This window comes from Danio rerio, chromosome 24 (genome assembly GCF_052040795.2).
Source record: "Danio rerio strain M-AB ecotype USA chromosome 24, GRCz13ab, whole genome shotgun sequence".
NCBI lineage: Eukaryota > Metazoa > Chordata > Actinopteri > Cypriniformes > Danionidae > Danio > Danio rerio.
The window spans coordinates 6085006-6105016 of record NC_141044.1 but is presented as its reverse complement, the minus strand read 5'-3'; the positions used below and the strand labels follow the sequence as shown (position 1 = coordinate 6105016).

The following is a 20011-nucleotide window of genomic DNA, read 5'->3' as shown; positions in this document are numbered from 1 at the left end:
AAGTCTGTTTCTTCCTGATGGTGAATATAGGAGCTGGAGCTGCTCTGACTGAATGGGATCCTGTGTGTGTGTGTGTGTGTGTGTGTGTGTGTGTGTGTGTGTGTGTGTGTGTGTGTGTGTGTGTGTGTGTGAGCTGCAGACACTGCTGGCCTTTCATCTCCTGCCGCATCTGCTCATCTAAAGCTCTCGTCTGTTCCTCTGACAGCCGTGCAGGATGAGAGAGAGAGTCTGCAGATCAGCCAGCGGCTAATAAACATTTTAATTGGTGCTGTATGGTGTGTTACTGGCGGACTAGCTGCTCATGAAGGCTAATTGAGGAATCAGTAAAGTCGAGTCTTTATGGGAAGCTGAAACCTCAGTGCTGCTAAGTGCGAGTTTAAAATACACCAAGTGTTCCTTCGCTTGGTCGAAATCACATATACATTGTAAAAGCATACATATATATATATATATATACATATATATATATATATATATATATATATATATATATATATATATATATATATATATATATATATATATATATACAGGTGAAGTAAGAGTTTTTAGCCTCCTTTTGATTTTTGAAATTTTTTAAATTTTCACGGTGTGTCTGATATCTTTTTTCTTCTGGAGAAAGTCTTATTTGTTTTATTTTGGCTAGAATAAAAGCAGTTTTTAATTTTTTTAAAAGATATTTTAAGGTCAAAATTATTAGCCCCTTTAGGCTTTTTTTTTTTTTTTGCAATATTCTACAGAGTAAACCATCGTTATACAACAACTTGCCTAATTACCCTAACCTGCCTAGTTACCCTAATTAACCTAGTTAAGCCTTTAAATGTCACTTTAAGCTGTATAAAAGTGTCTTGAAAAATATCTAGTACAATATTATTTACTGTCATCATGGCAAAGATAAAATAAATTAGTTATTAGAGATGAGTTATTAAAACTATCATGTTTAGAAATGTGTTGAAAAACCCTCTGTTAAACAGAAATTGGAGAAAAAAAATAAACAGAGGGGCTAATAATTCAGGGGGTTAATAATTCTGATTTCACCTGTGGATTTAATAATTATTCTTACTTTTTCTATTCAACTTTTAGGTAAATACCTTTAAAATTTTGTTATCTGTACAAATAAAACAGTCTATATACATCATCTAGATGCATTTGCATGTAAATAAATTAAGTGGCCTAGTCAAAGTCCTGACCTGAATCCAATTGAGATGCTGTGACGACCTTAAAACTTCTCCAAAGTGTAAGTTCTAAAGCTTGATTGCCTTTGTTGCTGCTAAGGGTGGCCTACAGTTACCAGTTATTAGATTTAGGCGGCAAACACGTTTTCACACATACACTGTAGCTATGTAGTTTATTATTTTGTTTTCTCTTAACAATAAAAAAACACATCTTAAAACTGTTTTTACTTGTGTTTTTCTATATCTTGTGTTATCTTTGACTAATATCTACATTAATTTGATGATCCAAAACATTAAAGAGTGACACCCGTAAAAAATAAATAAATCAGTAATGGGGCAACACTTTTTCCACACTAATATACATTAATATAGGGTTCATACAAATTCTCATGGATGGAGAATCTATTGCAGCAAAAAGACAGATAAAGGCAGCTAAAGATAGGCCCGCTGAATCAGAAATGTGGATGGAAAAAGCCCGATAGATTTGACTACAGAAGTGTTGCTGGTGAAAGCAGCAGCTTTACAATCAGCAGTGCAGCTGGTGTTGAGGAAGTGGGAGGACTGCTCAAACTGACTTCATCTCCTTCCTGTAAGCTGAAAAATAGACGTGCTGAAATGTGCCGTTACATATTGCCCAATGTGTGCCGGTCCAACTTTATTAAAGTAGAATGACGTGTGCCATTGTTTTGGAAGCCAGTATTTAGAGCTTTCCTCTGATTGACTACATTTAAAAGGGTAGTTCACCCAAAAAAAAAAAAAAAATTCTGTCACCATTTACTTGATTCAAACATGAGTTCCTTTCCTCTGTTAAACAAAAGAATATATGTTGGAAACCTGTAACCACTGACTTATATAGTATTCGTTTTTCCTACTATAGAAGTCAATGGATTCAGCTCTCTTCAAAATATCTTCTTTTGTGTTCAACAGAATAATAAAGGTTTAGAATCACTTGATGGAGAGTAAAGGTTGAGGAAATGATGAGTAAAACTTTTGTGGAGTTACCTTTTAAAAAGGTACACATTTGTACCCAAAAAGTGTCCTTATTAGCTGCTTAAAGGTCCATATTGGAACCAATGGTCAATAATAGCATCTACAAATTCCATTTTGGTACCTTAAAAATACATATTTGTATACAAAATGCTTATTTATCAACATATCAGTGTTTAAAATCACTGGTGCCTCATATCCAGTTTATATATATATAAAAACTGGATATGAGGCACAAAAAATGATAAAATATTAAAAATAAATTTAATTGAAAATCTGATTAAATGAAGTATGGGAATAATTTTTTTGTTATATTTTGATACAATGTGGATGCGATGTGGACGTCGATTTAATTTTCAATACAATAGATTAAATTAAATTAAAAGCACATAACCAGACGCGAGTCTTCAATCAATAACACCCCTACATAAAGTATATAAAGTATATAAAGTATACATAGTTATAATGACATTTGAGATTATACAGTAAATTCTATTTTGTGCACTTCTCAACAAACAATTTAAAGACTTGCTGTGCCAAAACAGCCACATTTAACGAAAAAGTCTTCAAAAGAAAAAGGAGGGGATGGGGATCATCCCCTCATTAATTGCTCCGAAGTTATGGATTTTTTTTGTCTGCTCCCATTAGGATCACTTCATCTCTTGAAAAATAAAAGTCGACAGACATTAAGGTTTCAAAATAAAATTCACAACTATAAATATATGGAAAACACTAAAAATATGGAAAATTATATTTGATATTATATAATTATTATTACTGAACTGTCCCTTTAAAATTAAGTGAAACACATGCCCGGTTTCACACTGTGAGTATTTCGGCATCATATGTTGAAGGCCAACCTTTGCTGCCAAAAGAGCTCAAATGAAGACTCCATCACGTTTATATCCATCCCTTGTGACTTGAATGGCTTTCGCACATTGCTAATTAGCATGTGGATGTAACTAATTACAAATCACAGCAGGTCATCTGAGTTTGGCAGGAGTGGCTCTGTACCATTGTTGAGCCAAAATTTCTGACAGTTGGCATGACGTCTGGTCTACACTGCAGCTGATTCTGGCCTATAACCACTAACACTGATTAATATGTAAGATGACCAAACCAGTTCTCCTTTTTTGTAAGAGTATTAGTTAAAATCATGTATGTGAGACAATTACACAATCCTCGAAACTTTTGAATGACTTTCAAATATGTAGTACCATGAACCACATATGGACCTGAAATTTAGGACAAAAATAAATAAAAAATGTAAAACTCGTGCAAACAATTTCAGCTTAAATTTTCATGTTCAATTCAACAACCTCTCTGACTCCCTGAAACAGCAACACTAGGGCTGTGCAATTAATTGAAATCAAATCGAAAACGTGATTTGAACATGTACGATTTCTAAATCAACATACAGCACGATTTTTTGCGCGCTTCATTCCCGACTGATACTTTTCCCGCAGTATGTTTCTTGATCCGATCATAATGTAGAACACTAAACAGAGCACAGAACACTAAAGCACTGGGTGTTTGGGTGCTTTGTAATTGTCTGAGGTAATTAGTCAACCGAAATGTTCATATCCCAAGTATGAAGCTGATCGGTCAGCTTAATTTAAGTTAAATTGGTCAGTGAAAAGTTAACTTGGTGCGCCTGGAATACGCAAGTGTGTCACTCCCAATATGTGCGCAAGTCACACGTCTCTGTTGGAAATAACATATATATGGAAATGACCATACCATGAGCTGCAGACACCATTGTTTCCTTGTAACCAATTCTAAAGTGTAAAACCCAAAAGGCCAATCAGAACACAAAGCAGACTGTTGCGTGACTCACAAGGCTTATCATCCTTATCATTTGACCGTACTATCGGTAAGGTTTCACATTATTTGGATCTGACTAGCAGCCGCGTAATTAGAGAAGATCAGCAGCCAAAACACAGACTGATATGCTGCTCTGAAATCATTCATATGCACACCTCAGAGGTTTGATAAACCACAACGTTTCCAAGCGAGACAACAATGATATAAAAAAGTTTACAATCAAGCTAAATGTAACACTGTATTTTTGTTAAATGAAATATAATGGGAATTACATGTGGCTGCAATATATTTTTCAGATTATGAATACAAACTGGTTGCATATTCTATTATTAATATTAATAATAACTATATATATATATATATATATATATATATATATATATATATATATATATATATATATATATATATATATATCATTTACCCACCCTTCACTTGACACAAACCTCTTTGACTTTCATGTTTAACCATTCACTTTCATAGTATTTGTTTCTCCTATAATATGGAAGTCAATGGTTACAGGCATGTAGCTTTTTTCAAAATATCTTCTTTTGTGTTCGACGAAAAAGGAAAATCCTAAAGGTTTAAAATCACTTGGGGGTGAATAAATTGTGAGTGAATGTTCTTTGTGTGAACTACCCCTTTTAAGGGGACTGTGAAAATATACTACATATGTAATACTGTTCAACGTGAAGTCATGGATTTGAGATGAATTTTGCGACTGAACCATAAAAAAAACCAAAGGCAGGTCAGGCAGACAGTTTCACTTCAGCATCTGACAGGAATAAAAGAAAAAGAAAATGTAGTTTCAGCAGTTTAACGAAGCGACCCCGGGGGCATGGCTTCCGGAAAAGCCAGCTATGCACAAAAAGACAGACGTGTTGCGCATATCTTTAGGCAAGGGCTGAGTAACAGTGGCCTTTAGCACACACCCTAAACAACACACACACAACCATGGTTGCACTTCATGTGGTTATGTCAATTGGCCTGTCATACCAGCATTTAAAAATAACCCCAAATACCACACGATTATTTTTGAAATGAGAAACTGACCACACCCTGATGTTTGAGCAGGACTAGCCAAGCTTTTTTTAATTCTTCATTGTAATATATGGAGCCCCGTATCATGCTATATAAAAATTATTTACAGCACATATTCAATACATTGAATGAGGGCTAAACTTTAAGGACATGTTTGCTGGTGTGGGTGGGTTTATGGGTGGTCAGGGTCTAATTACAGCGTTAAAAAATCTGAATTCCTTACAATTTCTTCATGTTGTCCAAACACAAATTGATTATGTTTAAGTGGACTGAACAAAACAATTAAGTTGTCCTCCAAAAATCACAAGAATTGTGTTGATTGAGCATGTTTTAAAGGTGGTCGATAATGAAAATCTGAGTATACCAAGGCATAGAAGAATAATGAGAGATCGGTTTATGGAAATAGACATACCGTGAGCCTCAGAAACCATTGTTTACCTGTTATCATGTAAGTTCCATAAGTGTAAACCCGCAGAGGACAAAGGATCAATCAGAAGAAAAAACAAACTGTGATGAGACTCACAGGCCACGCCCTCCTCATTTGCATGCATGCCGATTTTGTCGTTCATACAGACCTGACGTCACGAAAGGAAAATCCAGACTCATGTAGCTCTGAGATCATTAATATGCATGGCTCAGGCTGCGTTTGATAAGCAACAAGGTTTCCTAGCTAGACAACAATGATAATTTTCCTCCATTATTTATTTGAAAGCATTTATTTAACTTACTAAGTATGTGGGACTTTATTTTGAAAACACAATCGCAGATTGTTTTATACGAGTTACTGGGCAGGATGCAAAATGCAAGATTATACATTTATTCAGCTACACTCCAAAGAGGCATAAGATCAATTAATAATCAATAATATTTTCAATTTATCGTGTTTATTGTGAAATTTGAAGTGTACGTTTCAACAAACACACGTAGACTGTCAAATCACTCAGCCATGTCAGATCACTCAGCTCAAATGTCATTTGTAAATGCAGATCATATTAAGTTCAGGCTGTTTTCTTTGACATTATATCAAAATACAACTCAATGCATCTCTATTGCTCTTATTGTTCAAGTTAAATTGTAATTTAGCGTTTATCGACATCTCGTAAGCAAAATAGGTTAACATTACTCTGATTGGGTTTATAATTGTCCGTGTTTAGTGTACATCATGCTATGTGTGTGTGTGTGTGTGAGAGAGAGCTGCAAGTCAGAGCGGAGCTCATTAATACCCAGGTAGCAAAGAATTCTGGCCCAGATTTGGCATAAAGATGGCACAGCAGGCATTCGTGCGGCACTGGCATACAGCATGTGAGCCAAACATGGCCCAGGTTTGGCTGAGGTGGCAACATCTTACAGGTGGCACTCAAGATTTGGGCCAGATATTAAATGTAGTATTTGGCCCAAATGTTAAAATGAATATGTGGGCCACGTAAGTTTGGTCTATCTTGACCCACTTTTAAAGTACATTTGAATTATTTTGGAGTAAAGAAAGAATTTTATCAATAGGGTCGCTTCAAGAAAAAGCACCAATAGTTTATAAAAACACTGCAGTCGCAACACATCAATGTATTTGGCCCAGTTCAGTTCAGGTCCATGTTTGCCTCTTGTATGGAAGCCAGACTTGGTTCAGTTATGTACTGCAATTCACTGCGACATGTGGGCCAGGCAAATGCGGATGGTGTGGGCCAGATCTGGGCCAGAGAAATTTTGCTGTGATGGTATTCGCGACACAATCCATATATGGTCAATTATGATGGACCTTCTGATTCTAGGGATATTTTATAGATAAATAAATGAGCTTATGAAATAATTCTGGAGATTTTTTCAACTTTTCGAAGCCTTAAACCTACTATGTAGATATCAGAGAACAATATCAGAGGAGATTCCACCCCCCCATTGTGTAAAGCGCTTTGAGTGCCTAGAAAAGCACTATATAAATGTAAGGAATTATTATTATTATTAACGTATTAAACCAATGCAATATATGGCACCTTTAAGTAAGTAGTTTGATCAATTGATTGATTGATTGATTCATTTTCTTTTTGGCTTAGTCCCTTTATTAATCTGTGGTCGCCACAGTGGAATGAGCCGCCAACATATCCAGCATAAGTTTTTTTACGCAGCGGATGCCCTTCCAGCTGCAACCCATCACTGGGAAACATTTTTGAGTGTACAGAAATTAATTACAGTGAAGTCATTTCTTGGAAATACGTTAAAAAACAAGTCAAACATATGCATATAATAAGAGCATTGTACCAAATTATTAATTGAAATGTACGTTCATACAGTGCTCAACATAACTGAGTACAAGCAATTTCGAAAATTAATATTTTTATCTATTTTTTTGTGAAAACAGGTCACATATTTTGGTGCATTTGAACAAAACAGACAAAACTGAAAGATAATCATTCAAATTAAAACAAAATGTTGAGAAAAATTTCAACAATTTCATTTATTTTATGTTTAAAAAGAAACCCAAAAAACATTTAATATTGTTCTTTGATATATAAATTTGGGTGTACTCATTTTGATCCAATATCATAAGTTGTTTAGTTAGATTTGCTCTAGATTTGCCTTCAGTACTGACTAATCTAATGCATACGCAAATATAATATTGTAGAGCATCCTATAGAAAACATTAATCTAAATGAGAGATTTGTGAGCGGTGTACTCATATATATTGAGCACTGGAGTAGTAAATGGGACTGAAAATAAAGTGTAACCCACATGAACACATGAAGCATGCATGCAACAGAAAGTGCAGCGCTGCTCTTTGTTGCATATGCAGCACTGAACGGAAACACTTTGTGATTGAAAGCAAGGACGCAGCTCTGTTAGTTTGGACTGCAATTCACTAACAACAATACGAGCACAGCTGAAGGCTGAGGACAGGCGCTCCCTTCACAGATTTACGGCTGTGTTATGCTCCATCTGGCTTTGGCTTCTCTCAGACGGAGTGACCGCGAGCATCTGAGAGCTGCTATCTCCAAACTGAGCCAAATATGAATAAGCAGGCTCTTTAAGAGGAAAAACGGCTGCAAAAAGGAGTTTAGTGAACTACATGTTTGCGCAAGAGTAGGTTTCTGCCACTATCAGATATTCTTGGTAGGGATACACAATATATTGTAAAATATCGTTATCGCTTTAATAGTAAATGGGTGGTGTACATAGATTGCTAGGCGACCATTAACCGTTTTCTCAGAGGATGACGGGCTGACAAAACATTGCTGCAACTCTGATACAAGTTGTATAGTATTTATTGTTTTTTTTAAGTATGAAGCTGATTGGTCAGTTCTCATCATGTGACTCAGTGCACTTGCGGCATTCTGAGAAGTTGCGCATGGAAAAGATACAATATGTGAACGGCCGCCATCATTTGGGATCTCCAGCAGTTGATTTTTTTCTTGCACAGACATGGTCCACCTGATTTGTTAAAAAATGGGTTGCGGATCCACTCCTTGGCAGTTCCTTCACTGGGCATTTTCCCTTCGCAAAGAAACTTTCCATTAACATCTGTTTTCTACTAATTTACTAGCTTGTGGGTTAAATTTTGGCACTCAAGTGACTGAAATGTAACCCAGAGAATACGTTAATTTTTCAAAATAAAATTTTTTTTTAAATAAAAGATCGTTCCAATGTATAAAACAAATAAAACTGAAATAATCAATGATTTCTTGTGCGGCCCAGTAGGATTGAGGACCACTGCTGTAAATGAACTTTGTGTGGACGATCTGACTCTAAACTCTCAATGACCTTGCAGAGGAACACTGAGATGCTTCTATTATAATGGAAGATAATGAAGAAACTCTTTTCTTCAAAATAGGTGATATATGCAAAGTAAGACAGGGAACGTTTTTAAAGTAATTTTTGGTTGATAATTTAGATGTCACGTTGATGTCAAGTGCCATAAGAGAATGAGTTATCGGGATAGTCATTTACTCACCCTTCACTTGTTCCAAACCTGTTTGACTTTCTTTCTCCCGTTAAACAAAAAAAAAGATGTTCTAAAGAAAGCTGGGGACCTGCAATCATTGACTTCCATAGTATTTGTTTTTTGTACTACTAAAGTCAATGATTACAGGTTTTAAGATTTCTTCAGAATGTTGACAACTTGAGGGAGAGCAAATAGTGAGTACATTTTCATTTTTCTGGAAACTATCCCTTTAATGGGAGACCAGTTGCTGGTGGAATACACACGGAACCGTTTCCAAGTATGGTACTTTAGAACTTGCCTTAAAGCTGCCTTTAATTAGTAATCTCTGCCATTCATCTGAAATGCAGCTAACACACAAGGATTTACTTGCAGCTATGAATAAGAAAGACTGCAAAACGGGACTCCTAGAGTGTTGCCTAGATTCATCTGGACTGACAAAGTGCAGACTGTTCACAGTCTCTTAGCAGCCACTTCATGCGCTGGTCTAGGTAGCAGCACTTCAGCCTCCCACGCTCGGGGTCAGACTCTTGCAGGACAGATCCGTGATAACACAGCTCAAAACATTCAGTGTGGAGTTGAGATGAAAACAGTGAACTCCAGGGCCTTCTGTGCCGGCACATTAGCTTGCTGCACTGATGTTCTAATCTAATTTGGCCACATGCTGGCAGTGCGGTCTGTTTAACAGGCAGCCAGGGGAAGAGCGAACAGTGAGAAATGCTGTAAAGATGGGAACATCCTCTGTCAGCAAAGCTCTGGGTGTGCCTCAGTCAAGAGATTAGAGCCAGTTTATAGCCATTAGTCACCTTCCAGTGGAACAGGGCAGTCATGACTGTTCTGAAGCAACTGGGCACAGAGGCTACAGGATTACAATTTATTTTAAGAACTTCTACTATTTCTAGTTACTTGTTTCATGACTAGTTGATGCATCTCAGTTAGTTTGTTTGAAGTTCAGGAGCGAGAGTCCAAATCCTTTCATTCAAATGTAAAAAACGATGAATTAATACTGTCAAAACATTCCCAATTAAAATCAGATCTCTAGAAGAAGGGGTATTCAATTATGGGGGCCACTGCTGTGCATATATCAGAAAAAATATATATATTTCAAGACCTCTGCAAGAAGATTCATTATTAAAGATTTAATGTTATTGCAGCAAGAGAATGATACAGAGAAAAGACAGAAAAAGAGCTTTCATTCTGGTTGCTCAAAGGACAGTTCTTTGAGGCCAGTATAGGGGTAAATGCAGATGATTTACTCCTTTGTCTTGTCTTTAACCATTGGTCTAAACCAGGGGTCACCAACCTTAATGAAACGGAGAGCTACTTCTTGGGTACCGATCAATGTGCACTCAAAAAAATGATATGTTGGCGTTAATTAACTTTTTTTTGTCCACTGGTTCCACGTAACCGAGTAAAGTTACCTTTAAGAAAGAATATTAATTTTAGTAAACTTAAGTTAGTTACATAAAGGTAATATAATGTTGTTTAGTTCAATCAACGTAACATTTATAATTTAGCTTTAATCAATGTAGTTATTTAAGTTTAATTATTCTAAAATTGATATTGTTATGTTTAACCAAATAAAAAAACATTTTCCGTTTCATTGAGTTTATTCAATAGCATTTTTACAGTTTTACACATTTTCCAGCAATAAAATGATTATCAAAATCCAAATTCTGTCTTTATCTGTATCTTCATTTATTACAATAAGATAAAATATTAATACTATTAAAATAATAGTAATACAAGTATGAAGCAAATTGAAAACAATAAATGATTTTAAAAATATGCTTACAAAAACATCATAAAATACACTTTTCAAAATAATACTTTTTTATATATTACAAAAAACATTCAAAAATAATATTCTGCCTTCAAATGATTTATCAAAAATATACTTAGAAAAATTAAGTCGTCTTTTGTAAACTATACTGTACCTTCTTTACACTGAAAAAGCAGATAACACTTCAGTTGTTCAAAGAAAGATTAACATTTTAAAAGCAAAGTAATACGATCAGCACTACACCATAAATTAGACCAACCATCACAGAACATGCAATAGCTACACACATTCATCTCTCTGACACTTGCACCATTTCTGCACATTTGCACCAGACACTTTCTTACAAACACTCCCTATATCTAAAAAACAAAAAACAAAACATTGTGCATGAAGTCTGCTTCACACAGGTGAGTGGGCTTGACAAACCACATGTAGAAGCATTCTTAATTCTTAAATTTTTTTGTATAATTAGCACATCTTGGGTGTATCGCCTTTTCTTGTTGATTTGCTGAATGTCTCCTCAGTTGTAAGTCACTTTAGACAAAAGAGTCTGCTAAATGTTAATGTAACTACTGTAGATTCATAAGGTGGTGTTGCACATCAAGGTTTGCGCTTCATCATGCCCAGCATCCTAAAAAAGTCAGGTAAAAAAATAAAACATTTACCAACAGATCAAAGGTGAAAGGAGGAATTGGTTTAAGAGGAAAATACAAAATGTTTAAAAAAAATAAATAAAATAAAATAGCTTACCATGTACTCCCTCACTTAGGGGCTTTAAGGATGCATTCACACCTTTTTTTCCACTGGTGATGTTCTAAATGACATGAAATGAAAATTGATAATTTACTAAATAATTTGTAGTTAAAATTACTAGTAATTTTTACTGTACATCATTTTAATGTGTGTATAGGCATCTAAACGCATAGTACCTGGATGATCCACAGTCTCCTCAGCCAGATATGGGACTTTAGAGGTTGAGCTGTAAACCTGTGAGGGAGAAAATAGATGTGAGTGAGCAAAGATTTAAAATAATAAAATATAATAATATAAATAGCTACTACTAAACTACTAACTACTAAACTTAAAAATTTAAACGTGTTAGATGACCAAACAAATAAGCTTACATTAAATATGTCATCATGCTAGATGTCATGCTATTTAAGAGTCACATATGCTTGTCAAGATTTTTTTTTTAAGTTAACAGGCTTGAATACAATTAGATAATAAATAACAATGTGCCAACACCACATTTTAATTAATATTATGTAATTTATCAAAACTGGCATTCAAACTCGACAAACTGCTTGACACTCATTTAAAATAAAGACTATCAAATAAAAAAAAAATCAAATCACTTTTATTGTCACATTATCAGCAGCACGTGTGCTATGATGAGTGAAACTATTATAGCACAACTATTATAGCATACTGTTAGACTATTCTAACATGACTATTCCTTACTACCAACGTTAACTTTACTTTGGGGGAGTTAATATATACCAAGTATAAAATTTCACAGGAATGCAAAACAAACTATACATTTATCTGTCTATAATGTGGAAAAGACACAGGGAACATGGCAATTTCATAGCAATACTATACACAAACACAACATAGTACTACAAGAGAGTACGTTTATGATTCAAATGTTGTCACAGCCTCAGTATAAATACATAAAAAGTTAAAAAAAAAATCTCACCTGTGTGTCCACATTGGGAAAAGCTTTGTGCACGTTCTCAATTTGTACTGTAATCTTCATCTTTTGATTCCCATAATATGGCGCCGAGCTGAGAGTGATCGTTGTGGTTTGAATCTTCTTACTTCCTGTGTTGTTTTGAAACTGCGCATGTGCAGATATTACTCCACCTATTGACCAAAATGCAGTACTGCAGAAGCAACACATCTCCCTTGCATTCATGTTACATAAGCGAGCTGTTTAAATGTGAAAACTTACTTTTTCTAATTTTTTCCAACACAACACTTTTATTTTTAATACACAAACATAAGCAAATTGTTTAATTTAAACATAGTTACATTCTTTGGACCAACTAAAGCCATAATTCATTTTTTTGAGTGTGGAGGGCTACCAGTTTGATAAACACTTCTCAAATAACAAATTTCAACAATGATTTAACAAGGTAGGAAATACCCTGTATTTAATGTATCAATGTGCAACACTTTATTTTTATATATCTCTGCAAATATTAACATTTTTAAGTGATTACTTCTATTTAAGATGGAGCTAACTGGTAAGTGGCACTGTGGTGAGCTATTTTTAGGACAGGCCTGCGGGCAACACATGTGATCCTCGCGGGCTACATGTTGGTGACCCCTGGTCTAAACCATGGGTGACTCGACTTGCCTCGATTAGCTAGTTCAAGTAGTTAAATGGCTAAAGAGCTAAACCAAGGAGGTAGACTGAACACCCCTGAAATATCTTTAATAGTTTTAATAGTTGTTTATTTATTTGTTCAACTAACAGTCGGCAACACACAAGCTGCCGGTCACCAGGGATGTGCAGAAGTAATGGACAATTGTATGTGGCATGGGAGGCAATTCCTATGCAATGCAACCAGTAAATACACCTAGTATTTCTAAATTCCGGTCCTCCCATGCTGTACTTTTTATACATTTCTCTTTTTACCTCAGATGTTTATTCTAAATCTACAACTGCCCAGCAAAGTAGATTCTAGTACAGAATATTCCACCATAATTAACATTCTGCTTGAAATAAACATTTCTCAAGCTCAGGTACAGATCAGTGAAGAAGGAGGCACCAGGGATCAACATACACTGTGTAGGGACTTGTCAGTAAGAACATAGTTCATGCATGGAGCACTTCTATTGAGCTGAACATCTAAATCTGCCATGCCATATAAAACGCGGGGTGGGGCGAAAGGAAAACCAGGATTGAGAAATGCTGAACTAGTGATTCGCTCTAGTGTTTCCAAACATTAAGTACATTTAAATACTTGCTTGAGGGCTTTGTATGTGTGACATTGGCAGCAAACATGATTCTCTGCCTCTGTTTTTGAATTCAGAATAATTAAGAATGAGGTTTTCCACTACCTTTAGTACAAAATGCCATGACAAAAAGCCTGGTCACAAACAGCACACTGTTTTCATCATAACGGTCCTATTATTCCCATCTCCATCTTTATGGAGACTCTTGATTGACACTGTAATGGAGCTCGTGTGTAAAGAACTGGATGCAAGAACGAGCCTCTGTTGACCCTATAAATGATCCTGTTTTGCAGCCATTTATAAAGCTCACTGTGATTCCCAAAGATACGAATGGAGACAAGATCTGATACTACACTCTGTACTGTATGCCAGTACACCCTAGCAGCATCTGAGTGAAGATCTGCCTAGTAAAGCTTTAATGTGATTGGCAGATTATATCAGTCTAATCAATCTGGGTTTAGCACAAGGTTGTGAGAACCACAAATTGGTGTTTGTCAAATAAGAGATTTCATTTCGAAAATCTCCAGATGGTTGAAGGTCTTGTTGACAGTTTCAAAGTAAACCTCCCCACAGTTCTGAGTGACAGGCAAGAAATTGAGTCCAAAAATACCAATAAATTGTATTTTAAATATCAGTTCTTAATCTCATTCGAAAGTCTATTAAACCACCTTCCACTATTGACATCCAAATTCATGCAAACAGTTAGACGTTTATTATGTTAGTTAGTTAGTTAATCGCTCCAGTTCGAAAATCTGAACTTCAGCGGACATTTGCGCTATGTTAACCAATCAGGAGCTTGCTCTTGTGGGGGCGTAATTGTGACGTAACGCCTGTTGTTGGTGTTTCGGGGAAATCCTCCAGCCGACATGGACAAAAAGTTCATCAAACTGGGCTGGGCTCAGTCAGAAGCACCGCTGAAAGCCTCTGCCAGCCAGGTTAAGTTTCTGGAGGAGTTTATGAGCTCACAGAGCTGGATGCACCTCTGAAAGAATCTAGTGGGCTCAAACACGGCCCTAAACGTATCAATCCTGTTTTTACGCCTTCATAAAGCACATGAACACTGTTATTATCTTCATAAAATCCATGTTAGCCATTTAGCTATGAAGCTAGAGTCACCGGGCAGAAAGAAGCCCTGCCCATCACGCGAATCCACGTCTGTTCTGAAGTAAATTTAAAGCGCTAATGAAGTGGGGTTTGACGCGCAAATGAAACGAGTAACCTCAAATGTTCATGCGGCTATTTACGCATGAATAGCGCGATTTATCCGCGCGTTCCGCGTCTGGAGTAAACGCAGCATTACACTGCAAGTAGGTTGGGTGACCTCTAAGTACTAGGGACTTACGCCATAGGGACTCAAGGTTTAGGTGGTGTAGGTGGAGTAGACATTAATAAAACACAACAGGTTGCTGTGAGGTTGAGTTTAGGGTTGGGGTAGGTGTAGGCAATCATAAAGCACAATATTGGAGTCCATGTCATGTACACAACATTAAAAAAATTAAAACAAACGTTTGTGCAGTCACTTAGAGCTGGCTCCGACCTTCGTTTATATCCTTTTAAAAAAATGCCTTGAGACCAACAGAAACTTAAGATAAATGAGCAGCGAAAGCCAGCAGATTATAACAAAAGTTTATAACAATATGTTATTATGCCCATTTTCTAAATGTATGCTAATCTCGGCACGTCCATTAAACTTTTAAACTCAAACACAAATATAGCTCTTGACTGCTTAAATGAACTAACCTTGATCATTTGAAGCATTCAAATGAACATAATTCAATGATATGCCGGAACATGCTTCTCTTGGAGGATAATTCCTCTATCGATGACGTTATAAGAATGATACTCGCATTCCTAGGTAGTTGGCAGTATGATGTTATATTGCGTTATTCAACAGTGTTGTTTCAAAGACAATAAGCATGGCGGTTTTATAGGTCACAAACCTTAACTTAAGAGCAACAGCCACTAGTGGGTTTGTCTGAACCCCGTAATGACTTCATCAACTCGGACTCACACTAGGACTCTGTGGGAGAGCTTTGCGTCTCCATGATGACTGAAATAACTATAGAGAAGCATTCACAAAGAAGAAAGAGAAATGGGGGAGCAAAAGAGGTGAACAGAAAACAAGACCGATATTAACAAGTCAGTCACTATGAGAGACAGACATTCATTCATTCATCCATCCACATGGAGACAGTCTCAAAAGGAAAGAGCTGAATAAATACTTAATGAAAACTCAGACAGACAAGGACATAGCAGGGGAAATGAGACTGAGAAAGAGATATATATAAAATATGAACGTATCTGACCTGAGATATGTGGTTAATGGAGGACTCCATCCTCCGCAGCTGTGAGGCCTGGATATCCAACAGCTGCAGGACATTGTTGGCTAAGGCATTGATCTGATAGGCCACACTCGCCAGCGATTGGGTGGTGTAGGCTTTGGTCTCTTCCAAGGCTTTCCTCTTATCCTGGGCCTGCAGGTTATGGTCAGAAAAAAACCTTTTTTTAACTCACATTGTTCAATAATCACATTCACTTTAACTTTACACAGTCTCTGCCTTAGATAGCACACCCACAAACTGCACACGGATGGTCTGGATGAACAACCTAAAGTACATGAAACTGACAAAGTCTTGTCCAATGAATCAAGCAACAGTCTGCTTTGTGTTCTGATTGGCCTTTTGTCCATCAGGGTTTTAAACTCAAGGAATTTAAATGAGAACAAGGAAACAATGGTGTCTGAGGCTCACAGTATGCCTATTTCCATATACTGATCTCTTATTATTTGAGCCTAGGTATACCCAGATTCTCTTTATAGGACATGTTAAAACATTGCATAAGGTCACGCTCACAGTGACTGGATGGTGTAGGCTTTAGTCGCCTCCAAGGCATTCCTCTTTTCCTGGGACTGCAGGTCACAGTCAGAAAGACGCATTTCTTTAACTTACATGTTCCCAATAACCGCTTTCACTTTAACTATACAGTCTCTGCCTCAGATAAGCACACTCACAAACTGCCCATGGACGGTCTAGATGAATGACCTAAAGTAAATGCAAATGATGAAGGCTTGCCTCATGAGTCACGCAACAGTCTGCTTTGTGGTCTGATTGGCGTTTTGTCCACCGGGGTTAAACACTCTTGGAATTTAAATGAGAATGAGGAAACAATGGTGTCTGAGGCTCACAGTATGCCCATTTCCATATACTGATCTCTTATTATTTGGTTATGCCAGGGTATACCCAGATTCTCTTTATAGGGCACATTTAAACATTGCATAAGGCCATGTTTGCAAACGACTGAGTGGTGTAGGCTTTGGTCGCCTCCAAGGCTTTCCTCTTATCCTGTACCTGCAGGTCATGGTTAGAAAGACACCTTTCTTTAACTTATATTTTCTCAATAACTGCATTCACTTTAAATATAAACAGTCTCTGCCTTAGGTAAGTATACCCACATACTGTCTGGATGAATGACCTAAAGTACATACAAATGATGAAGGCTTGCCTCATGAGTCATGCAACAGTCTGCTTTGTGTACTAATTGGCCTTTTGTCCACTGGGGTTTAACACTCATGGTATTTAAATGAGAACGAGGAAACAATGGTGTCCGAGGCTCACAGTATGCCCATTTCCATAGACTGATCTTTTATTATTTGATAATGCCTAGGTATACCCAGATTCTCGTTATAGGGCACCTTTAAGCATTGCATAAGGCCACGCTTGCCAGCGACTGGGTGGTGTAGGCTTTGGTTTTCTCTAAGATCTTCCTCTTATCTTGTGCCTACAGGTCTACACCTTTCTTTAACTCACATTTTCTCAATATCAGCATTCACTTTATCTATACACAGTCTCTTCCTTAGATAAGCACACCCACAAACTGCCCACGGACTGTCTGATACATTTTGCAAAGAAAATATCTGGCTAAAGTATTCCATTCCAATCTCACTGCCTGATGTCTATGCAACTTCCAATTTTAAATGCTTTTTACCAGTATGGGCAATACAAAGTGAGAGTATCAGTGTTCTACAAGCCAATGTAGCCAATGTGGGCCATTTGATATAATAAATTGCTTACGCCTCAGAAGAGGAAGACGAAAGACAACGAACAAGTGGTGAGTCATAAAAGTCTTATTGAATAAAAAGTTTAATAAAAATCTCCAGAAATGGCTTTATATGTTCATATATTACTCCATAATATACAGTTACAATTTGAAGGTCCACAATTGACCATATTTGGATTGCTCATGAACAATAAATCAATAAAAGATACCATTAAACATACCTAATGCATTTTTAGCGTGGAGCTGAATAAATGTATAATTTGTAAATACAGCATTTTCTGTCCTGACACGAGTTTGAGTCATGCTCAGTCATTGCTCAGTAACAAATAGTAAACAATCTGTGTCTCTCTTTTACAAAATAAAAGTCCCACATACATAGCTAGTTAAATATAAACTTAAAAAATAAACAAGGGAGGAAAGTGATCATTGTTGTTTCACTAGGAAATGCTTAGGCATGCATATTAATAATCCTAGAGCAACATTTCAATCTGCGATGTCCCGATGACGCAGCTGCTCGTTAGGTCTAGATGAACAACCTATATTACATGCAAATGTTGAGAGCATGGCCTGTGAGTCAGCTTTGTATTCTGATTGGCCTTTTGTACGCTCTCAAGGAATTTACATGAGAATGAGGAAACAATGTTGTCTGAGGCTCAAGATATCCCCATTTCCATATCCTAGGTATGCCAGATTTTCTTTACATGGCATTATTTAAGCATTTCTTATGCAATATTTTAAAATGTGCAAAACAGGTGGACGGAAACAAAGCTAGAGCTACTTTGATAGTTGCAAGACTACACTGAACAAGACTGAGGAGAAGCACTACTTTTTACTTCTTTCACCTTTAAACCAAAGTTATGATTTCAAAACTCGTATCCTATCTGCCTATCACAGTTCAATGGCTTCAAGAAGGTATCTTGAGGCTGTTTGAATGAAAGTTAATAAAAACGATCAACCTAATTAAGTGCAAAACTCAAAGTTTCAATTGATCATAATTTCATATAAGTTTGCTGAAGTAGTTAATAGCCAGCAAACAACACATTGAGGTACATATATATTTACAGAGTCAGACTACTACAGCATTGTTTGGATGAGATATTGCCTTGTAATGTGTCCTGTTGCTGTAGTATATTTAATTTCCTGTCTATGTGGGTGGTTCTTGGAAACACAGTTATGTGGAAAAGTTACAGATATTCGCTTAATACAAGAGTTGGGGTCAGGGACCACTAGAGGGCCACAAAAAATTTCTAAGGAGCCCTCAAGAAGATTTAAAATTATTTAAAACATGCATTTTAATAACCTAAAGCAACTGTATTTATTTTTATTTACCCCTAACTTAGAACCTGGGCTCCTACTGTCTACAGATTTTATTAAAACACTATTTAGTGTAATTATTCCCATCATTGCATTGTTTATTTGTATATGTTTTGTGAATTTAGTATTGCTGTAAAAAGCTATAATAAAAACACAGTTTATTGTATGTAGGTTCTATACACACACAAGTTATTATCAGACTATAAAATGTAAAAGGCAAACCTGTTCGGAAAACAAAGAGATAAATCTGCATCAACCACAACCGCACAGAACTGAAACTCTGGGTTTTTAAATGTGGTAATTTCTCAGTTCTCTATTTGGCCTACCTGTGGTAAACCATGATCTTACAGAGGTAAATTGCCACTCATGCACGGCCTATAAACCTGACACACATGCAGATGGAACTTTTACAAAAGCACCTAACAAGGGAACCATGGTCTCAATTTCAAAAATGTTACTTTTTATAGAAAGGTAATGGGGATGGCAAAGGGGCTGGTTCACCTCAAAAATAAAAATTGCTTTTAATTTCAGCTTCCGGTCGTTTTAAGATATAAAATATTAAAAAAGATTTTTATCTGAAACAGTAGTCCTTTATGATTAGTTGTGCGATGATTAGTTATTATGATTAAAGTGCAATTCGGAAGCTCTGTCTAAAATGAAATAAAATAAAATAAATAAAATAAAATAAAATAAATAATAAAGTAAAATATTTTTAAAAATTAAATAAAAAATATAAAATAAAATAAAATAAAATAATAAAATAATGAAATAAAATTAAGTTAAAATAATAAAGTAAAATAATAAAAAAAACAAATAAAAAATTGAATAAAGTAATAAAAAAAATTAAATAATAAAAAATTAAATAAAACAATAAAATAAAAAACAAAGTAAAATAACACATACATAAATAATTAATAACATAAAATAATAAAATAAAATACA

At 35.9% G+C, this 20011-nt stretch overlaps 1 protein-coding gene and 1 long non-coding RNA gene across 35 annotated transcripts in view; both read right to left on the bottom strand.

Annotated features, from left to right (window-relative positions):
* Positions 1–20011, bottom strand: part of abi1a (abl interactor 1a) — a 79552-nt gene that overhangs the window by 37806 nt on the left and 21735 nt on the right. For all 34 annotated transcript variants that reach the window (NM_001328427.1, XM_087308263.1, XM_087308270.1 and 31 more), the window contains 1 exon segment: positions 16006–16173. In NM_001328427.1, the coding sequence (NP_001315356.1) occupies positions 16006–16173 (168 nt within the window).
* On the bottom strand, positions 10544–11768 carry LOC147837938 (uncharacterized). The gene is made up of 3 exons (XR_015524724.1): positions 11665–11768; positions 11486–11549; positions 10544–11366 (listed from the first exon to the last, which is right to left on the bottom strand). It is a non-coding gene; the product is annotated as an uncharacterized LOC147837938 (long non-coding RNA).